The 17,903-nt window shown below is 46.6% G+C and overlaps 1 protein-coding gene across 1 annotated transcript in view; it reads left to right on the forward strand.

The window, feature by feature from the left end:
* The first annotated feature begins 5,391 nt into the window (after positions 1 to 5,391).
* The window catches only part of PRKCA (protein kinase C alpha), a 400,385-nt gene continuing 387,873 nt past the window's right edge, over positions 5,392 to 17,903 (forward strand). The window contains exons 1-2 of the mRNA XM_047081548.1: positions 5,392 to 5,651; positions 8,567 to 8,598. Coding sequence (XP_046937504.1) covers positions 5,479 to 5,651; positions 8,567 to 8,598 — 205 coding nt within the window. The 5' untranslated portion in view covers positions 5,392 to 5,478. The remainder of the gene's footprint in view (positions 5,652 to 8,566; positions 8,599 to 17,903) is intronic.

Consider the following 17,903-nt stretch of genomic DNA (forward strand, 5'->3'; position numbering starts at 1 on the left):
TAAAGTTTTTAGAGTTTTGTTGCCGTATGATTGACTTACAGTAAACTGTACTGTATAATTCAAAGTGTATAATCCGGTGAGTTTTGATATGTGAACACATGGGAAGCCCACACCCAATGAACATAGCCGTCACCCCAACAGCTTCCTCCTGGTCATGACGTTTGGCATGTTTTGTGCTGTTTCAAGGTTCTATGATCTAGAGGTAAAGAGGAGAGGTAGGGGATGGGTGAAAGAAGGTTCATCGTGAAGCGACAGTTGTCGAATCCGGGTGAGAGGTACACTTTCGCACATAGGTGGGCAGATAGTTTTCCCCAGCCAGGTTTGGGAAAGTGGGATAACGCTTATGTACCCACTTCCATTTTAATCAGTAGTGAATGGCAAGTCATGGGAGTTGCGGGGGTTGTCACATAACTAGCATTTGCAAAGAATCCAGGCACTATGACCTTTGCTGAAAAGCAACTTAAAGGTGAAGGTGGGGGACCACGGTATCTATTTGCAATGTGAACTCTTATGTTTTGGTCAAAAAAAAGTTTTAATGTTTATTTTTGAGAGAGAGGGAGAGACAGAGCATGAGCAGGGGAGGGGCAGAGAGAGAGAGAGAGAGAGAGAGAGAGAGAGAGAGAGAGAGAGAAAGACACAGAATCCGAAGCAGGCTCCAGGCTCCGAGCTGTCAGCGCAGAACCCGAGGCGGGGCTTGAACTCATGGATCGTGAGATCATGACCTGAGCCAAAGTCAGACGCTTAACTGACTGAACTACCCAGGCGCCCCTGTTTTTGTTTTTGAGAGAGAGAAAGAGAGAGAGAGCACAGGTGAGCAAGGGGCACAGAGAGAGAGAGAGAGAGAGAGAGAGAGAGAGAGAGAGAGAGAGAGAGAGAAAAGCAGGGCTGGAGCACACAAAGTGCAATCATGACCTGAGCTGAAGTCTGATACTTAACCAACTGAGAAATCCAGCACCCTCTAAGGTACGTTTTTATACTCCCTCCATGTGTTGCCTCATAGTCATTGGGAGTGGAGCGAAATACATCTGTCAACTCAGAAGAAAGAACTTAAAAGAACACGGGAGCTCTCAGCTCTGTTCCCCCAAAATGCAGACTTGGTAAAGCCAAGAAGGACCACCCTACCTTGCATTTGTATGAGATTTTATGATTTACTAAACACTTATACTCATCAACTGGTTAAATCCTTTAAAAAAAAATTTTTTTTTAAGTTTATTTACTTTTGAGAGAGGGAGAGAGACAGACCATGAGTCGGGGAGGGGCAAAGAGAGAGGGAGACAAAGAATCCGAAGCAGGCTCCAGGCTCTGAGCTGTCAGCACAGAGTCCGACGCGGGTCTGAAACCCACAAACCGTGAGATCATGACCTGACCTGAAATCTGACGCTAAACCGACCACCCCAGGCGCCCCTCAACTGGTTAAAATCTTAAGAAAGTCCTAGGATGGTTAAGAATATCTCCATTTTTAGAAGGAGAAGTCAATTTACTCAAGTTACACAAACTAATAAGTGCCCATATCTGGTTTGTGCCATGGCTACTATGGAAAACTGGAAAAAAGTGGAGAAAAAACACTTTCAGGAGGAAGCTGAAATACTGGACACCAAGAAGCCTTCTTGGGCAATCCACTCAGGAATTCAACTCCCAGTTGTAGTCGAGGGCTAAGGAAGAGGTGAGGGTCCATGGCTTAAAACAGATTTCTCAGGTATTTTACATTCAAATTGGCAGTTTCTACTTCACGCAACAATAACAAAATTCTGGCAACAAAACTTTCTGTGTTTAAAATAATAAATGGGAGCACCTGGGTGGCTCAGTCAATTAAGCCTCTGACTCTTAATCTTGGCACAGGTTATGATCTCATGGTTCCTGGGACGGAGCCCCACATTGGGCTCTGTGCTGACAGTGCACAGCCTGCTTGGGATTCTCTCTCTCCTTTTCCCTCTCTGCCTCTCTCTGTCACTCTCAAAAATAAATAAATAAACTTAAAAAAAATAAAATAATAAATCCCTCCTTTTTGATTAGAGGAAAACATGAAAAAAATTATGGCTTCTAATGCCCTTTCAAAATGTGAGTCCTAGGCCAACGTCTTCTCTTTCAGTACAGAAAAGTATCTATGTTCCCACCACCAGAGATAGTCACTTAAACGAACATTTTGCTGTATGTGCCTTTACACACATATGTGCATTCACAAACACATTTGTATTCATATAGATGCAAGTGTGGGTAAGTGTACAGACATTTTAAAAACTGGAATCTTTCAATACTGTTTTACCTCCTGCTTCTTCTACTTACGAGCAAATTAATTCTTTTAATACGATATAGCTAATTAGAAATCTTTGGTGTTTTGTTTCCAGGCTTTTTAAAAGTTACCATTTTTCTTAAACTAGAAACAAAGATTCTAAGGTACAGGAGAGGACACAGTGAAAGGTTAAGTCTTCCTCCAACCCCTTGGACAACCGTACCTGGTCGTCCTGGTATTAACTCTGGGGCTTCTGACCCACCCACCCCTAGGAAACACCATCCTCCTTCCTAACTTACCGAGCGGCAGTCACTTCCCAGCTAGACTTTGTCTCTCACCATTTCATGAGACCTGTCATTCACCCCAACTCTAAACACTGCCTAAGTAATTATACATCCCCCCGTTTTCTCAGCTCTCCGAAACCTTGGATTAAGTCATTGAGTAAAACACAAGCCTTTTAATTATCTTGGTTACCATAAATCTCAGAATCAAGCTTTTTATACACGTAAACAATTCCTATTGCTCCATTTGAAAACGTCCTGGTCCATTTGAAAACAGAATAGTGATTCTGCACAGAGCAACAAGTTTTAGGTGGTAGCCTAAAGATTATTGGTTTTAAGTGAACCAGTCTGGTTTCAGAGTCATCACTGCAGTGGCCTCACTTTGATCCCAGCCCCCAGCCTCTGGGTCCTGCTGGTCTGAGCAAGACCTGTACAAAGTCTGGAACTTACTGGTCAAAGGCAGGGCTCACAGAGAAGGGTTCTGACAAACCATATTCAGTCTACCATTCCCTGTTCTTTCCTGCACCTTCTCCATGAAGCAGCTGACTCTAAAATCATTACCAATGCCCAGGACTGACTTACCGCTCCCTCTCCCCCTTTCTGTAATGCCCTCCATTTCAGTGCTATGAAGGAGAATTCTCTGGTTGGGTGCAGGGGTGAACCGCAGCCCACATTTCCATCCGTCCTTGCCAGGGGCAGTGTTACACTGCTTGGTAAATCTGTTCCTGGTACATCGCCACCCACAGCCCCTACAAATGGGCTACGCTGTAGGCAACCAACCACTGAGGCTCAGCCCAGTTATCCATCAACTGGCTTCCAGTTAGTTCTCTCTTCACCCACAAGAAACAACAGTAACAACTGAGGCAGGAAAGCCAAGTCACAACCTGAAAGAAAAGATATATTGTCTCCATCTGGTCCACCCATTGGGGAGATCAGTTGCTCCATTCCACCACATAGGAGACGACCAAGCTGCTGCCATGGCTCCTTTGGTTGTTAGCTCATCTTCCGTATTACTTTACTCTGGGATTCCAGTCTCTGCAATCTCACTCTCCAACTCTGCCAGCTTTTTCTCCCATCAGCTTTAGGGAAACCGAAAGAATCCTGTCTTTATAAAATGTGTGAGGACCACACTTAAGATGGTGAGGAGGAAAGAACTGTGTGTTTTATTCTGTGTGCTATCGGATTTACGATTCTTAAACAACAAACAACCATGGCTTGGAATGCTTACGGTGTTTTGCGGAGAAGTTGATCCATGTTCCCAACATGCTCTGCTTTTCATTCCTTCCCTTGCCTCTTCCTTTTTTGCCTCCTTGGCTTGGAGGCGCTGCCATGATGGGTGAACTTTCTGATCAGAGTATCAAACAGGTGCACTCTCTTAGCATTAACAACATTGTAAACGGGCCAGCAAAGCGCACGCTCCACTAATGGCCAGTCTATAGCTTACACTTGCTAAAATACGAAAGACACTTCTAGAATCAGGCATTCCATGAGCCAATCTTAAAAGATGGTAGCCCTAGGTGATCCCTGTGATGGACTCTAAAATTGGCATATATCTTTACTTCTTTTTCCTTTTTATTTTAAACTTCTTGAAGAATTAACCTGCTCTCTTTCTTGACGTTCCTCAGCTCGTGTCGTTGTTTTGTGACCCTAGTGAATCTGACAACGTAGAAAAACAACAGTGAGACGCTGGGGGATGGTTGTTTCCCTTATGTATGTTAAGCACCCTCCAGGCAGAACTAATAAATATTCAGCAAGTGATTAGCTGGTCCATCCCCACGTGTCCTTTGCAGATCCCTGCCAGCTCTCCTTTCACCACAGTTTCACTTGGTAATTTACAAGTGTTCTGGCTGCACTCTGCACCTGCCAGCATGGCAGTAATTAGCTTAGGATGCAAAACGCTTTCTAAATTAAGGTTCCGGACTTGTAGAATCAAGAAAGGCTGATAATCAACCTTGCAACTGGAGTACCCAACGAGCAACGGGATAAATAGGGATAAACAACCAGGGCAAGTCCTTTAACCGTCCCGCGTGCACATTAGAGGTCTATGCAAGATGCAGGTGAAACCCAGCTCAACAGTTAGGGGCAGGTGGCAGGGTCAGTGGGCGAAGATTTGCGATCAAGCCCTTCCTCCTGCCCTATATAAGCAGCGTGGAGGGCGCGGGCCGGGGCGTTTGGGGGCACCTACGGCTGGAGGGACATAAAGCCCCAACGCCGCGTCTCGGAAGGTGAGGAAGGGCGGGCGTCCGAGCGGGTTGGACCCAGAGACGGCGGCGGCGGCGGCGGGCGCTGCCTGGAGCCCGGTGCAGCGAGTCGGACGTCCCACCGGGGCGAGGGGGACCAGGAGCTGGGGGAGGGAAAGGATGAGCTGGCTGGGATGGGAGGAGGAAGCCGAGGGAGCAGGAGGCAGAGCCGGAGGAGCGGAAGAAGAGGAGGCGGAGGAGGGCGAGAAGCAGGAGGGAAGGGAGGGAAGGAGAAAGGCGGCGGAGGAGAGCGGCCCGCCCTCCCGGCGTCCTCCTCCGCTCCCAAGTTCGGGCGGGCCCGGCCCAGCCCAGGCCGCCACCGCCGCCACCCCACCCCCGCCCTTCCCCGGGCTGCTCGCAAAACGCGGAGGCGCCGACTCCCCCGGGCGCTCGCGTCCGCCCCGCGCGCGCCCCCGCGGCCCTCGCGCTCCGGGCATGCGCAGTGGGCGGCGCCGCTCCGGGCCGCCCCTGCCGCCGAGAGTAGGAAGCGCGAGCGCCCGGCGCCGGGCTGTCAGTGAGCGTGGGGCCAGCGAGCGAGCGAGCGAACGGCTCCGGCTCCCGCGCCCGCTCCGGCCCGACTCTTCCCCGGCCGCCGCCGCCGCGCCGCGACCTCGGCCGCCGGCCCGCGTTCCCCCCCGCCCCCCGCCCGGGGTCGCCCGCCCCCGCCCCCCGGCCCTCCCCGGCTGCTGCCGCTCCCCGGCGGAGGCAAGAGGTGGTTGGGGGGACCATGGCTGACGTTTTCCCGGCCAACGACTCCACGGCGTCTCAGGACGTGGCCAACCGCTTCGCCCGCAAAGGGGCGCTGAGGCAGAAGAACGTGCACGAGGTGAAGAACCACAAATTCATCGCCCGCTTCTTCAAGCAGCCCACCTTCTGCAGCCACTGCACCGACTTCATCTGGTAGGTGCGCGCGGGCCGGGGCGCACGGCCGGCCGCCCGGACCCCCTCTCGCGGCGCCCGGGGGCTGGGGACTGGTCCCCTTGTAGCCTGGGTCGCATCGCTCCGGGGACCCTCGCTCGCCCTCCCCGCCCCCACGGCCGGGCGCGCCCACTCCGGGGCTGACTCACTCGGGGAACTTGGAAAGCCGGCCGAGTCCGAACTCTCGCCCGGAACGGCGCGCGCGCTCCGGCGACGCTTTCGGGCAGGACTCCCGGGGAAGTCGCCGCCAGGTCACACACACCCCTTGCCGCAGGAGGGGAGGCTGGCCCCGCGCCGCAGTGACACTGATCCCCTTCGCGGGTCCAGTGTCCTCCTTCTCCCAGGCGCACCCGCCCTTCTGCACCGATAGAGGAGCTGCTGGTTGGGTGTGAGCGAAGGGGAGCGAAAGAGCCCAAAGGGCAGAGTTTTCCCGGAGAAACACGCCCGAAGTAACCGGGGAGCGGCGGCGACTGCGCCTCGCGGTCCAAGTTACGGGCGAGCCAGGCTGGGCGCATTCGGGGGTGTGTTTTGCTCCCCAGCGGGCTTGGACTGCGCTTCTAGCTTGGGTCCCTGCCTACTGTAGCTTGTATCCGCCGGGCACGGGAGACCGGACTTGTCCGGGTGAACCCAGGGGGAGTGGAGAGACCACAAACTGCTGAAAGCTTGCAGTGGAGGAGGGGGGACTAAGACCAGGCGAATGGCAGGAGGGCAGAGGGAGTCGTCTAAAACAGACCCTGTCAACACGAGATTAGACGTGCAGCCTGGTTGAGGAGGACCGAGGCCTTAGTTAAGAACACTACTGTAAGGTGTCAGAGCTCAAGTAGAACTAACAGTGAATGCAGGCATTAACTTGGGCCAGTGGTTTGGGGATCCTGATAAACGGAAAGCCTTCAGGGGTCTCTGCACCCCGTGAGACCAGGTGAAACCGTACATGCCCTTTTCTGGTCACGGTTCTGGCTTTTACTGATTCTCAGAACGTGGGCGACCCCTTCTCCCACAGACCCCAACGTGTGGAAAGCTGGAACTTCAGGAATACCAGGTGTCCCAGTTTTTTTCCCCTTTAGATTGGCAGATACTTACCAGCCTTTTACTATCAATTCACGAATGTGGCTAGGAAGCTCCCCAAGTCAGAACTAAGGCAAGGGTTCCTTAATTCCTGTCGACCTTAGGCTAGGGGCCGCACTCGGGTGACAGTGTCTCAGTGCACCTTGCCACTAACCTTTGCGTGACCTACCTTGTTGGGGCCCTAGGCAGAACTGGTGGATGGCTATGTGAATCCATCACACCTGGAGGCAGAGTACTTCAAGCATGGTGCTAATAAAACGCTTAATTTTGCCTCTGGATGGCATCTGAATTCACACGGCGGGGGGAATCATGAGTACCACGAATGTGCTCATAAGGTGCTTAATTCTTCCTTTATGGAGATTATCTGAATCCATCACACCTGGAGGAACTCGCCTCGAAGGGCACCACAGATGTGCCAAAGTGCTTAACTTTACCCTTCTGGATGGCTATCCGAATCTGCCACACCTGGGGAAAATCCCCTCCAAGGGAGAGTTGGACAAGCCTAGTCCTAATAAGGTGCTTAGTTTTTTCCTTACAAATCTCAATAGTTCCGTGAAAAGCACAGTCGTGTCTATGAATGATTACCACTGTGTAGTCAGCGTACGAAGCAGTTGTGTTCCAAGGAGAGGTTAGCCATATCTACAGTTATCTAAAATAAGCTCTTAGAGCTTCAGGGCAAAGAAGATCGTGCATCTAGTTAAGGGGAGTCCTTCAGCCTCCTATCCCATGCTCCGTAAAAAGGGAACAGTAGGACTGCTGCCTGTCTGCCAGAAGTAGGTAAATTAGGAAAGACTTGTAACATGCATACCCAGGCTCGCTAATGTCTTTCCACTATCTGGTGCCCCAAAGGATCAGCCCCTGGTGAACTGCTGTGGCACTTCGGGTCACCAGGTGTAATGTGAAGTGGAAAATAAAGGTCTCCCTGTCAGCTTCCTCCCTGGCTAATTCCCCTGACCGTAAACTACTTGGAAGGTCCTGGAAAATATTCACTAGGATTGTCTCGCAGTGGTTTTAACTTCAGTTATCTTTCATTGTTTCTGTGGGCCCTTAATTTACCAGCTTGTTTTAAATATTAAAACGCTTTAAAAACGATAAGTTTGGGTTTATGTGGGGGGGGGTGACTAAACATATGAAGTGTCTTGTCAACTTAGGATGGCTATGTAAAGCAAAAGATTAGAGCTTATGCTAGAGTTTTAGTGCAGTTCATTCTAGTTGTAACCGTGTTTATGGTTTAATGTGTCTGGCAGGGAGGGCAGAGTAAATGTTATAAAGTAACAAGAACAAAACAGCCTCTGTATTTGCTTTGAATCCTGTTGATTCTCCCCCCAAAAAACTTCACGTGCAATTTTAATAAACATATTGTAAAACCAGTCTTTTAAATCAAAACTTAATGTTGAGTGGGTACTGTTTGGAAGTTTCTAGACCCCTATTCTATAATAAATGAAGCCACTTCTTTAGGGAGAGCAATGAATTTCATTTGGTCTTTAGGGACAAAATCAAAGTGTACTGCTTTCAAACATAGTCCTCTTGTTGAACATCATGGCCAACTCCAAATACCCTAGCCGTCTGGTCTTGAAACTTCAGTATTAATAACAAAGTGTAAACTTAGAGAAGATTGTTGTACATTGAAAAAATTCAAGGAGCCTTTGGAAGCCATACAGAGGTGGTTTTTTTCCCCCAAAACCGAATTTATTCAGTACTCTGAGCATGTTTTCCTATAAAATCGGTTCTCACATATAAACCCTTAGTTCTGTGGAATACTGTTTCATAACTGGCTTAAACTATGGTATACAACACAAGATATGTTAAGATATTTTGTTTCTGTTTTTCAGGGGGTTTGGGAAACAAGGCTTCCAGTGCCAAGGTAAGCTGTCACGTTGGATTTTATTTTCAAGTACAACATGAAACCAGCATTCCAAACGGGAACAATATTTCCAGTCCTTTTTTCTTCGTGATCCAAAAAAAAGGTGGTTTAGATATTTTCAAAACGAGGTCTCTAAATTTGGACTGTTTAAAAAAAAAAAAAAATCAAACGGTATTGCCTAGTAATCTGCATATAGAGCTGCCTTTTTCTCATTGAAGAAAAAAAAAACCTTCCTGTAACTTTATTTTCTGCCAAGAACATTCTTGTCAGAAACTGCTGTCTCTGTGTGGGTGTTGAGGGAAAGAAATGGAATCACTTTGTATTCATGCGGCTTTTCTGGTTTTGCTCGGTTTTTGTTCTTTATTGCTCTTACCTATGCCTTAGTTTGGACTCCTTGTAACTAATTTTGGGCCATGTATCATTCTAGTGATTCTTCTTGTTTTTGGTTCCCGATTGTTGTCCAGAACAAAGTGAGCACGTCTAAAAGTTACCTAGATCAATCATCACGAGTTGCCATGCTAGGAGGCACGTTTTTCCTTTAGCGTGAATGTGACCGTGTACTAACGACCTCTTGCATCTGGGGAGAAATCCATTTATTTCCACCTCGTGTCTGTAGTTGTGTATCGTGTGTTAGGTAGCTGTTCTATACATTGTGTTCTGTTTAAAGTCAGGGCTTGGTAGCTTGTGAGGGCATTCTGGGCTCACAAGCCCACCTTCTGGCTCTCCTCATCATCTATATTATGTTTACTTAGTTGTGGTTCCATTTCCCATCTGGGTGAAGGTTTATTAAGGTAAGTGGAAAGTACGTCGTAGACTGGAAAATATTATCCTAACACTGTTTAATACTAAGCACATCAGAGACCGTGTACTTCTTAGAACCCTAAAATTGTGCTAGTGAGTTGGTTTATCTTTTAAAGTTCAAATTCATGAACTTGTTTCTTACACTTCCTAAATACGTCTTCAACGCAGCTGTTTTATGGTATAGTTAACATTCTACCTTCACGAGTGCTTCCAACTCTGAATCAATCCCTGAGAGTTGGGAAATCAAGAGATATTCCTTTATAGAGAAAGGTGTGTTACTGCCTCACTCCTTGTAAAAGATGAAAGGAAGATGGGGCTCTTTACGTTTTCCAGTTGTGGACCTGAACTTTGTTAGGCAATGTTTGGGTATAGGCTGGAAATGTGACTTTATTTTTTAAAAACTTAATGTTTATTTTTGACAGATACAGAGTACGAGTGGGGAAGGGGCAGAGAGAAAGGGAGGGACAGAATTTAAAGCAGGCTCCAGGCTCTGAGCTGTCTGCACAGAGCCTGACATGGGGCTTGAACTCACGAACTGTGAGATTATGACCTGAGCCAAAGTTGGTTGCTTAACTGACTGAGCCACCCAGACACTCCAAAATGAGATATTTTTTTCTTGAACCTTCCTTTAAAAAAAAAATGGGGCAAGTGTGGTTCTGGGCTGACTTATGTCTATTTTTTGTAACATTTGGGTGGGAACCTGTGGAAACATAAAAATACTTGTCGAAATGAAGGTTAGGTGTTAAACTGTGTCATTTCTTATATGTTAAGACTTCAGGATAAGCTTGGTCCCTTCTAGACCTGCTTATTTGAGTCAATTTTATTGAAATCAGAGTGGCAGTGTTAGGGTGTAAGGGAGTCCTGCATGGTCCCCAACCCCACCAGACTACATTGAATTTTTTCTTTGGAGTGGATTAGATTCATGGTTTCATGTGAGCTTGACTCCCATAAAGTAAGAAGTGAAATTGTAGGCTCTTCTCTTTTCCCTCCCTCAGGGATAAGATATTCAGTCACTCTTCAAGAGCTCAAAATTTCAAATTCTTCTCCAATATCCACCCACCACAGTAGGCAGTGGATATCCTTCCCTGTCAAAATCTTTCTTATTCTATTTAGTGGTTGCATGTTGGGTGTATCAAACTTATCCATTTCCGATGCTTTAAGTTCACACCAGTGAAATATTGTCAGTGATATCCTTGGACACCATGGTATTTCTATAAAAGATACCTAGAAGAATGTACATCTTAGGTCTTAATGAGTACAGCCGTGTTCTCAGAAGGTTACAATTTGCATTTTCAGTATTAAGTGTACCCCATTCCTTTCCCTCTTACCAGTATAGGATAGGTCTTTTTTTTCTGACGTTTTTGATCTGGTAAGTGAAAAGTTTTAATTCTCATCTGGGTAAGGCTGAACATTTTTTCAGACTCGTTTTAGCCTCTGCATTCTGTGGATTGCCTTTACCTAATACTTGAAATGTAGTTCTTACAAAGCAGACAAAATAGAGCAGCGAGTATGTGGTTGATGCAGTTCATTGGGGAAGAAATAAACCACAGGTCTTATTTGGGTGAGTTTCTGCACTGCGTTTACAAACTGTAACTCACAAACCGTTTCAAATACAACCTAATATGCTATCTGCTTGTTACATTTTGTTTAGTATGTATGCTCAGCATTTGACTTCAAGTATGCATGTGCTAATCCATTATTCATAACTTCTGGATGTTAGCCTAGGACAATGCCTTTTAATTGCACAAATACGGTTCCCTAACACTTGCATTTTGGCACTCTCCTCAAAGGTAACATCTCATCATTTTAGAATATACTCAATTTAGAATACACTGTTTTTCTCTTAATGTTCTACCAACTTAAAATCTTGTTTGGTAGAGTCCTGGTCTTCAGGAGAAGAACCCCTCATCTCGTGCCTTTAGCAGCATACCCTCTCGAGATGGCAGTTGGAGTTGGAGACTATTTGTATTCCTTATGTTTTCTCACCTGATGGAGGCAGCATCTTCTAGCTCTTAGTATATGGTCCATGACTTTGGTCAGTAGAATAGCTGTAGCTAAGTATACCTTAGAGAGACGTATGTGCTCCAAATAGCTCACCTGTTCATAAAGTAAGATAGCTTGAAATCTAAACTATCATCTCCCTTCGTAAATGTTCAGAACTAGAAGACCGAAGCTGTGAGTGGTAGCCCTTTAAAACTGGGTTTCTAAGCTATGCTATTAGAAAGCATTTTACAAGCACACAAAGGCTTCTTTTCCCCCCTGCTTCTTCCCCTCCTGGAGATGCAGTCCAAATGGAAACAGGACACTTCTCCAAAGACTTCCTGGATTGTTGCCATTTGTGCTTCATGCCGTTGTTTAGATGGCAGTACAGGGGCACTGCTATGAGAAGGTGGATCTTACCAGGGCCTGTAACCGAGGAGGGTCCCACTGTGAACATTGATTGGCTGCCTGAAATCGTGAAAGCAAGGGCCATACACACTGGAGAACAAAGAAAAACGCAGAAAGAGCGAGGAGCTGTGAGATAGTTAAGGTTCTTAGATGACCAGCGTGGTGCTCTGTAGCTCCGTCCTTTCAAGGGTAATCTCAGAATTTGCCTTTCGATTTTTGTGAGGCTTAACTTTCTCTTGGTTGATATGCTCCTTGCTGGTTTTTTCCTGTGAGGCTAGCAGAGAAGCTGGTCCTTGCCCCCAATCTGTTCCCTCCCTCCAGGAGAGGGAGAAGGGTTTCTCTGGCCTGGTCATTGATGAGGTTGAGATTCAGACCTTGGAAGGTCTGTCTCGTGTTGCTAGTCTTGTGCACCAGCTGCGTCCAAGAGCTTCTGTCATGGAACAGCAGAGACCTTCACCATGCTGCTCAAATGTTGTCTTTTCTCTGGGGGTAGTGGAGCCAGTGGTCTTATCCCTTTCACTACTAGGAAAGGGAACAGGCCAACTAGACTACTAGACTCCCCCCCCTCCCCCCCCCCAGCAAGACTGCTTGCACTTCTCAAATTTCAGTGATACAAACATTCTCTCCAAACGTGACCTGCTTATCAATGTGACAAACCGTTGTCAGCCTGTTAAATCTGTTCCATCTCGGCATGTTTTTTCTGCTCTTTCTGTTCAACGTCCCAGATCTTCAAGATGAACAACTACCCCAGGATCTTTGAAGAATCCCCTAAAGAGCTTCAGATCCCCACCAGTGACCACGATCAACAGACTGTGGCTCTGAGTGATCAACACTGGATGGTTGCGGGTCTGCTGGGAGTGCGTGGGTCCTTGTGTGATCCCCGTGTGCTGCTGTGCATCTATCTTGAATCTGGAGCCATTGCTCTAAGCGCCCCCCCAAATACTGTACTTCTCCTGTGATTCTAACTGAAGCTGCCTTTCAGCAGTTAGGGGTTTAAAATCCATTTCCCTTAGGCTGTGGCCTTCAGTTTTGAAGGCCTGTTTCAGAATAGATCTTACCAGCTCACCTGAGTGGGATGGTGTTTCTTCTCTCTTGAATGAAGGTTGATGGTGTATTTTTATGAAATGTTCTTTTGAGAGAGCATCCCAAGCAGGGTCAGAGCTCCCAGCCCAGAGCCTGATGTGGGGCTCGAGCCCATAAGCTGTGAGATCATGACCTGAGCCAAAGTCAGATGCTTAACCTACTGAGCCACCCAGGTGCCCCTGAAGGTTGATGTTTGAGGGAAGAAAGTCCCTCTGCCCTCCCTCTGTTGGCTGCATGAGAGAAGGAATTGCAGAAAACTGGGCCTGTTTAAGGGAGGATGACCTTTAACAGGGGATAAAGTTGGCAGCTTTGCAGAAAACGCTATCAGGTTCTTTCCATGGCTTACAAGACACTGGGAGCCACATGGTGTGGGCACCAAGTGCTAGGAGGTGGAAGGGGGCTGAGGTCTGAGTTGGGCTGAATCACGAAGTTGATTGCCTTCAACAGGTTTCCTTCCCATGTACTAGCTCATCTACATTAGTGACGACCCACTGATTTTCAAAGCTGACCCCACGATTTCCCATCTTTAAAACTGGGGTGTTGGCATTTTGGCACCCCATTTCTCGTTGGTTACTCTTCAGATGAGAAGCTGTGTTAACTGTAGGGGATCTCCCGGGGCCATCGAAACAATCCCAAAAAGACCGATCCGTGGAAGAGTATAATTTGAAATTCTGATGGTTTTGCCTTGAGGTCAGATCAAAGCCTTATTTCATCTTCAAAGAATGAAATTGTCAGAAACACCTAAAACAGAACCATGGTGGAGGTGGGCAGTTAGAACTGCCTTTCTTTCCAATGCTTTTTTTTCCCCCCTCCATAAAAATGCATTAATACTCATTAGAAGTAGGGATGCATGGACGAAATTGTTGGATATTCCCATTTGGTGCTATATACTTGATAGGAAATGACTTCTGATTAATGGCTTCCTGAATTGCTACTTTCACTTAGTGCATTAAGTGAATGTGTTTAGTTGTACACTCCCCACCAGAATCTGATTCAGTAGTGTAGGGGGTGATTATCCGACTAAGCAGGAGAAACCCTCATTTTTTGCAGATGGACCTGACGTTGAAGTTTCCTCCTTAATGATAGGATTTACTACCCTCTGAGCGTTTCACTCCTAGGCGACATTCTTCAAACTTAAGTTTTTAGGCACGTTAATTCTTGTTCAGTTTTCCTTCCAGGTATTCAGACTAGTGTTCACTGTGGAGCTTTCCTAGTAGGATGAAGTCCAGCTCCTGAACGAGACCTCTTAAGTTTCCTGGTGTCTTCAGACTCGTCTACTGATGCTTTGCTTTTTTTCGTGCTTCAGTTACTGCAAATAAGTTGCAGTTTCCCAGAAAGAGGCCTGTTCAAATTTCTTTGCCCCGATAACCTGTCTCACCTGTGAATATTAGCCTGAAGTTTAGCTCTGACGTCTATTCTCCCTGCCTTTCTGGACACTCTCCCAGTCATGGGACCCTCCCCCTCTGTCGTTCGTCTCCTCTGCCAGCCTTGAGAGCAGGGACTGCTTGTTTCTGTCTCCTGTTTAATGCAGTGCCTGGCACTTGGTAGACACTATATAAATATTTGTTGGATGTATGGTTACACAAACGACCTAAGATATGAATGTCCATAGCCAGAAGGATTGCAGTGACTTCTGCCTGCATACTTTTTTTTAAATTTCGTTTATAATTCAAAGTGATGTCAACTAGGATAGATCATTAGATGACTTCAGAAAAAGTAACTCTCTGAAGCTAAGCATACCTATTCAAAATAGGAAACAAAATGCTAATTTGTATCTAAGTTATAAGCAATGGTAAATTTAATAGCAAACCACTTAATGTGCCTTTTATCTTCAGAGAAGTATCTAGGCATCCATAACGAATACTATTGCCACAAATTAAACAGCATCTTATGGGCCACAGCAGGACAGGGGAGATGTCTTGGGTACAGGGTGAAAAGTTAAAACCAGCTCCAGTGCACGTGTTTGGTGCAGTCATTTAAATGTTCTGTTTCATTTGAGAGTGCTAATCGCTGAAACCAGACCGTCATGCTCCAGAGGGAGTAGTAGCTCAACTTTATTGATTCTGATATTTTTAAACTGCTCGTACCTGAAATGTTTGTGCCTTGATGTGAGAAGGAACGGAGGAGCGTGGCAATAGGAGTGCCCAAGTGGAACTGTGAAAACTGACGGTTGCTTTAAAGACCTCTGTCAGTTGAAAGGAAAGACAAACCGATGTTAAATGCTGAGAGATGCTGGACGCTTAGGAGCTGTGACATTTTCCATGATTCCATCCCCAGAGGCCCCTCATGAAGCACAGGATAGGATCTCTTAGAAATGAGAGTGCTGAAGAACTACCAGGCTGGTGGGGGTAGAGCAGGGGGTTCAGATTCAAACAGTTGTGCAGAAAACCCTTTTCAGAGCCAACTGGAAACTTTTTTGGTACTTACAAAGCCTGGATTTATATTAGAGGAAAGAATGAGGCCATTAAGGGAAACATTTCTTGGTGACAGAATTAAGGCTTCAGTGTCCTGTCTGTCAGAATTTCCATGACCAAGCCCTTTATTTCAGATGTTTTCTACTAAACTGTGAAGTGTTATGTTGGACTTCAAGCCGAGGCATGGACACTTCGGTATTGGTATGGTATTAATGGTCAAGTCGAGATGAAATGACCGTAGCTACATTAAAGCCCCCTATTAAATTATACAGAGGGGGAAAATGGCTTCTGGAAATAGATTTCTATCAAAAATGTAATGGAGGGGAATGATTGATTGTTAGCACAAGATCAGAATTAAGAGCAGGTTCACAAAGCAAGACTAGTATGAGGGCAGTTCATCTTGAAAGCGTTTACTTGTGGGTTTTTTTTCCCCTCCCCAGCAGTTACCCATCTTTAGTTGTAGCATTTTGGGAAATAGGGGATCCATCTGTAGTCTCTGCAGTGATTGCAATAGGTAGTTAGGAAATAAAGGTGGAAATGCGGGATGTGAAATTGTCCAAGTTGTATTTCAACTTTATAAACTTGTTTGTATGAGGAATGGGGTAGGAGGAGAACCCAGTTAACAGCTACATTCTGAGCTGTGAATAATCACAATAATTGAGATTAATTAAAATTGTGACTATTCGACTCCCATGTTTTCACCAACAGGATAATTGATGCTCTTGACTCTCCTGGTATGTCTAGTAGTTCATGCACAGTAGTCTATGCTGTAGACTTTCCTTAAAACCCTACAGTCACCCATGAAGGGTTTGCTCTTAGACCTTGTTCCAAGCACTTCTCATCAACACCGTTGATCCTCACAATTTTGAAAAGGTAAGCAGTGTTCTCCTTTTATAGATGGGGAAACCAGCACTGAGGCACAGGAAGCTTAGAACTTGTCCAGGATCACAAAATTGGAAAACGGTGGAGCTGGGCTTCAAACCCAGGCTGTCTGGGTCCACCCAGGCTGTGAACCCAAGTGTTGGGCTTCGTAGTTTTGTTTTTTTTCTTCCAATTTTTAAGTTCATGTTGAACACATGCACAGGGGTGGGGAGAGGGAGGGAGGGATGAGAATGAATCCCAAGCAGGCTCCACACTGTCAGCACAGAACCCCCTTTGTGAGGCTCCAACTTGTGAACTGAGATTCTGACCTGAGCAGAAACCAGGAATCAGGTGCTTGACAGATTGAGCCACCGGGCACCCCCCCATAGTTCGTTCTGTTCGGTAGGCTTACACCACTACCTGGGCTATGGAGGTGTGAAAGAGGGAAGTCTTTCAACTCTGTGACACATGCCATACTAGTCACAGTGGGAGATGATGCCAGATCTGTGCACCTGTTCTGTAGATCATGCCTGGCACTGGGGGGCATGGGACAGAGCGCTGGGCATTGAGCAGAGAGGAATGCTAGACGAAGAGTCTTCATAATAGAAGCTCGAATGAGATAGGGGTGGTCGAAACATAATGGGGGTGGGGAGATACTTCCTGGGCTCGTTAGGAAGGAGCTTTGGAGTTGGGCTTAGCAGGATACAGAGAATTTCCTTTGGGAGAGGTGGGGGAGGCTTTCTAAAGCAAGGAAATAACTAGAGCAAAGGGGGAGGAGGCGGCAGTGAGAGGGACTCGTACAATTGGGGAGCAGCGTAGGCCAGGGCGGAGGCCATACTATTAGAAATGTCGCAAACGTGCCTGTCCCCAACGGAAAAGCTGATTCGAGAAACCTACGTGGCACCTGCGTGTTTTCCTCCACATGCTGCTTCTATGCGAGCACTATTTCATGCCTTTTTATGTGGTGCTTTTTTCCTCAGAAAATTGCAATTACAGGAGACTAAAGCATCGTGTCTTCATGTGAAAGATATTTCGTATTAGAGATTAGAAAATAACTTGCTTTAGGAAGTGCATGGCTTTGACCCTATTCCAAGGGTCTCTGTTAGGAAGCTGGGACTGTTAATTGCAGCATCCTGTTGGAAGCCCAGGCTGTTAAAACATGGAAATTACGTGACTAGAGATAATCCACTGAGTTAGACTCGATGTGTTCATAACCTTAATAAGGAAAAGTAGAAAAAGCACCGAATTAAAATCATTTTCTGTTTCCAGAACCGCATACTAAAGGTCAGAACTTCTGGTTTGTTGTTAGTGGTTATTCCCAATCCACGGTGCTAGACTTGGATGTTTATAATCCTGATCAGAAATGTGTTTAAAGGAAGGCAGAGGGGTGCTGTGGAGCTGTGCATTTTGGGAGAGAAAAAGGACTTTCATGTGGGTTTGAGTTGCAGAATAAAAACTCACGTAATCCTGTCACTATGCTGACCCGGGCTTATGACGTGCCAACACCCTATGGGGAACTGGCCTTGTTCCCACTCTGTAGGAGCAGATGGGGGTCGGGGGCAGGGTGCGCGGGGAGGGGGGCGGGCAGCTTGTTCATGGTCAGGTGGCTTTGAGACCAGGCGGATTCAGTAAATGTCTGTGATCTTTACTATCTGAGGCTATACAGCTAAGTAGCCAATCGCTTTTACTTTTCTCATTCTGCTTTCCCTTAGATTATCTAATAAAGCATGACTTGTGGTGCTGTTTATTGTAATTAGG

This window comes from Lynx rufus, unplaced genomic scaffold, assembly GCF_022079265.1.
Source record: "Lynx rufus isolate CCGP_SWC_20201006 ecotype Redwood Valley unplaced genomic scaffold, mLynRuf1.p SCAF_18, whole genome shotgun sequence".
In the NCBI taxonomy this organism is placed as follows: Eukaryota; Metazoa; Chordata; class Mammalia; order Carnivora; family Felidae; genus Lynx; species Lynx rufus.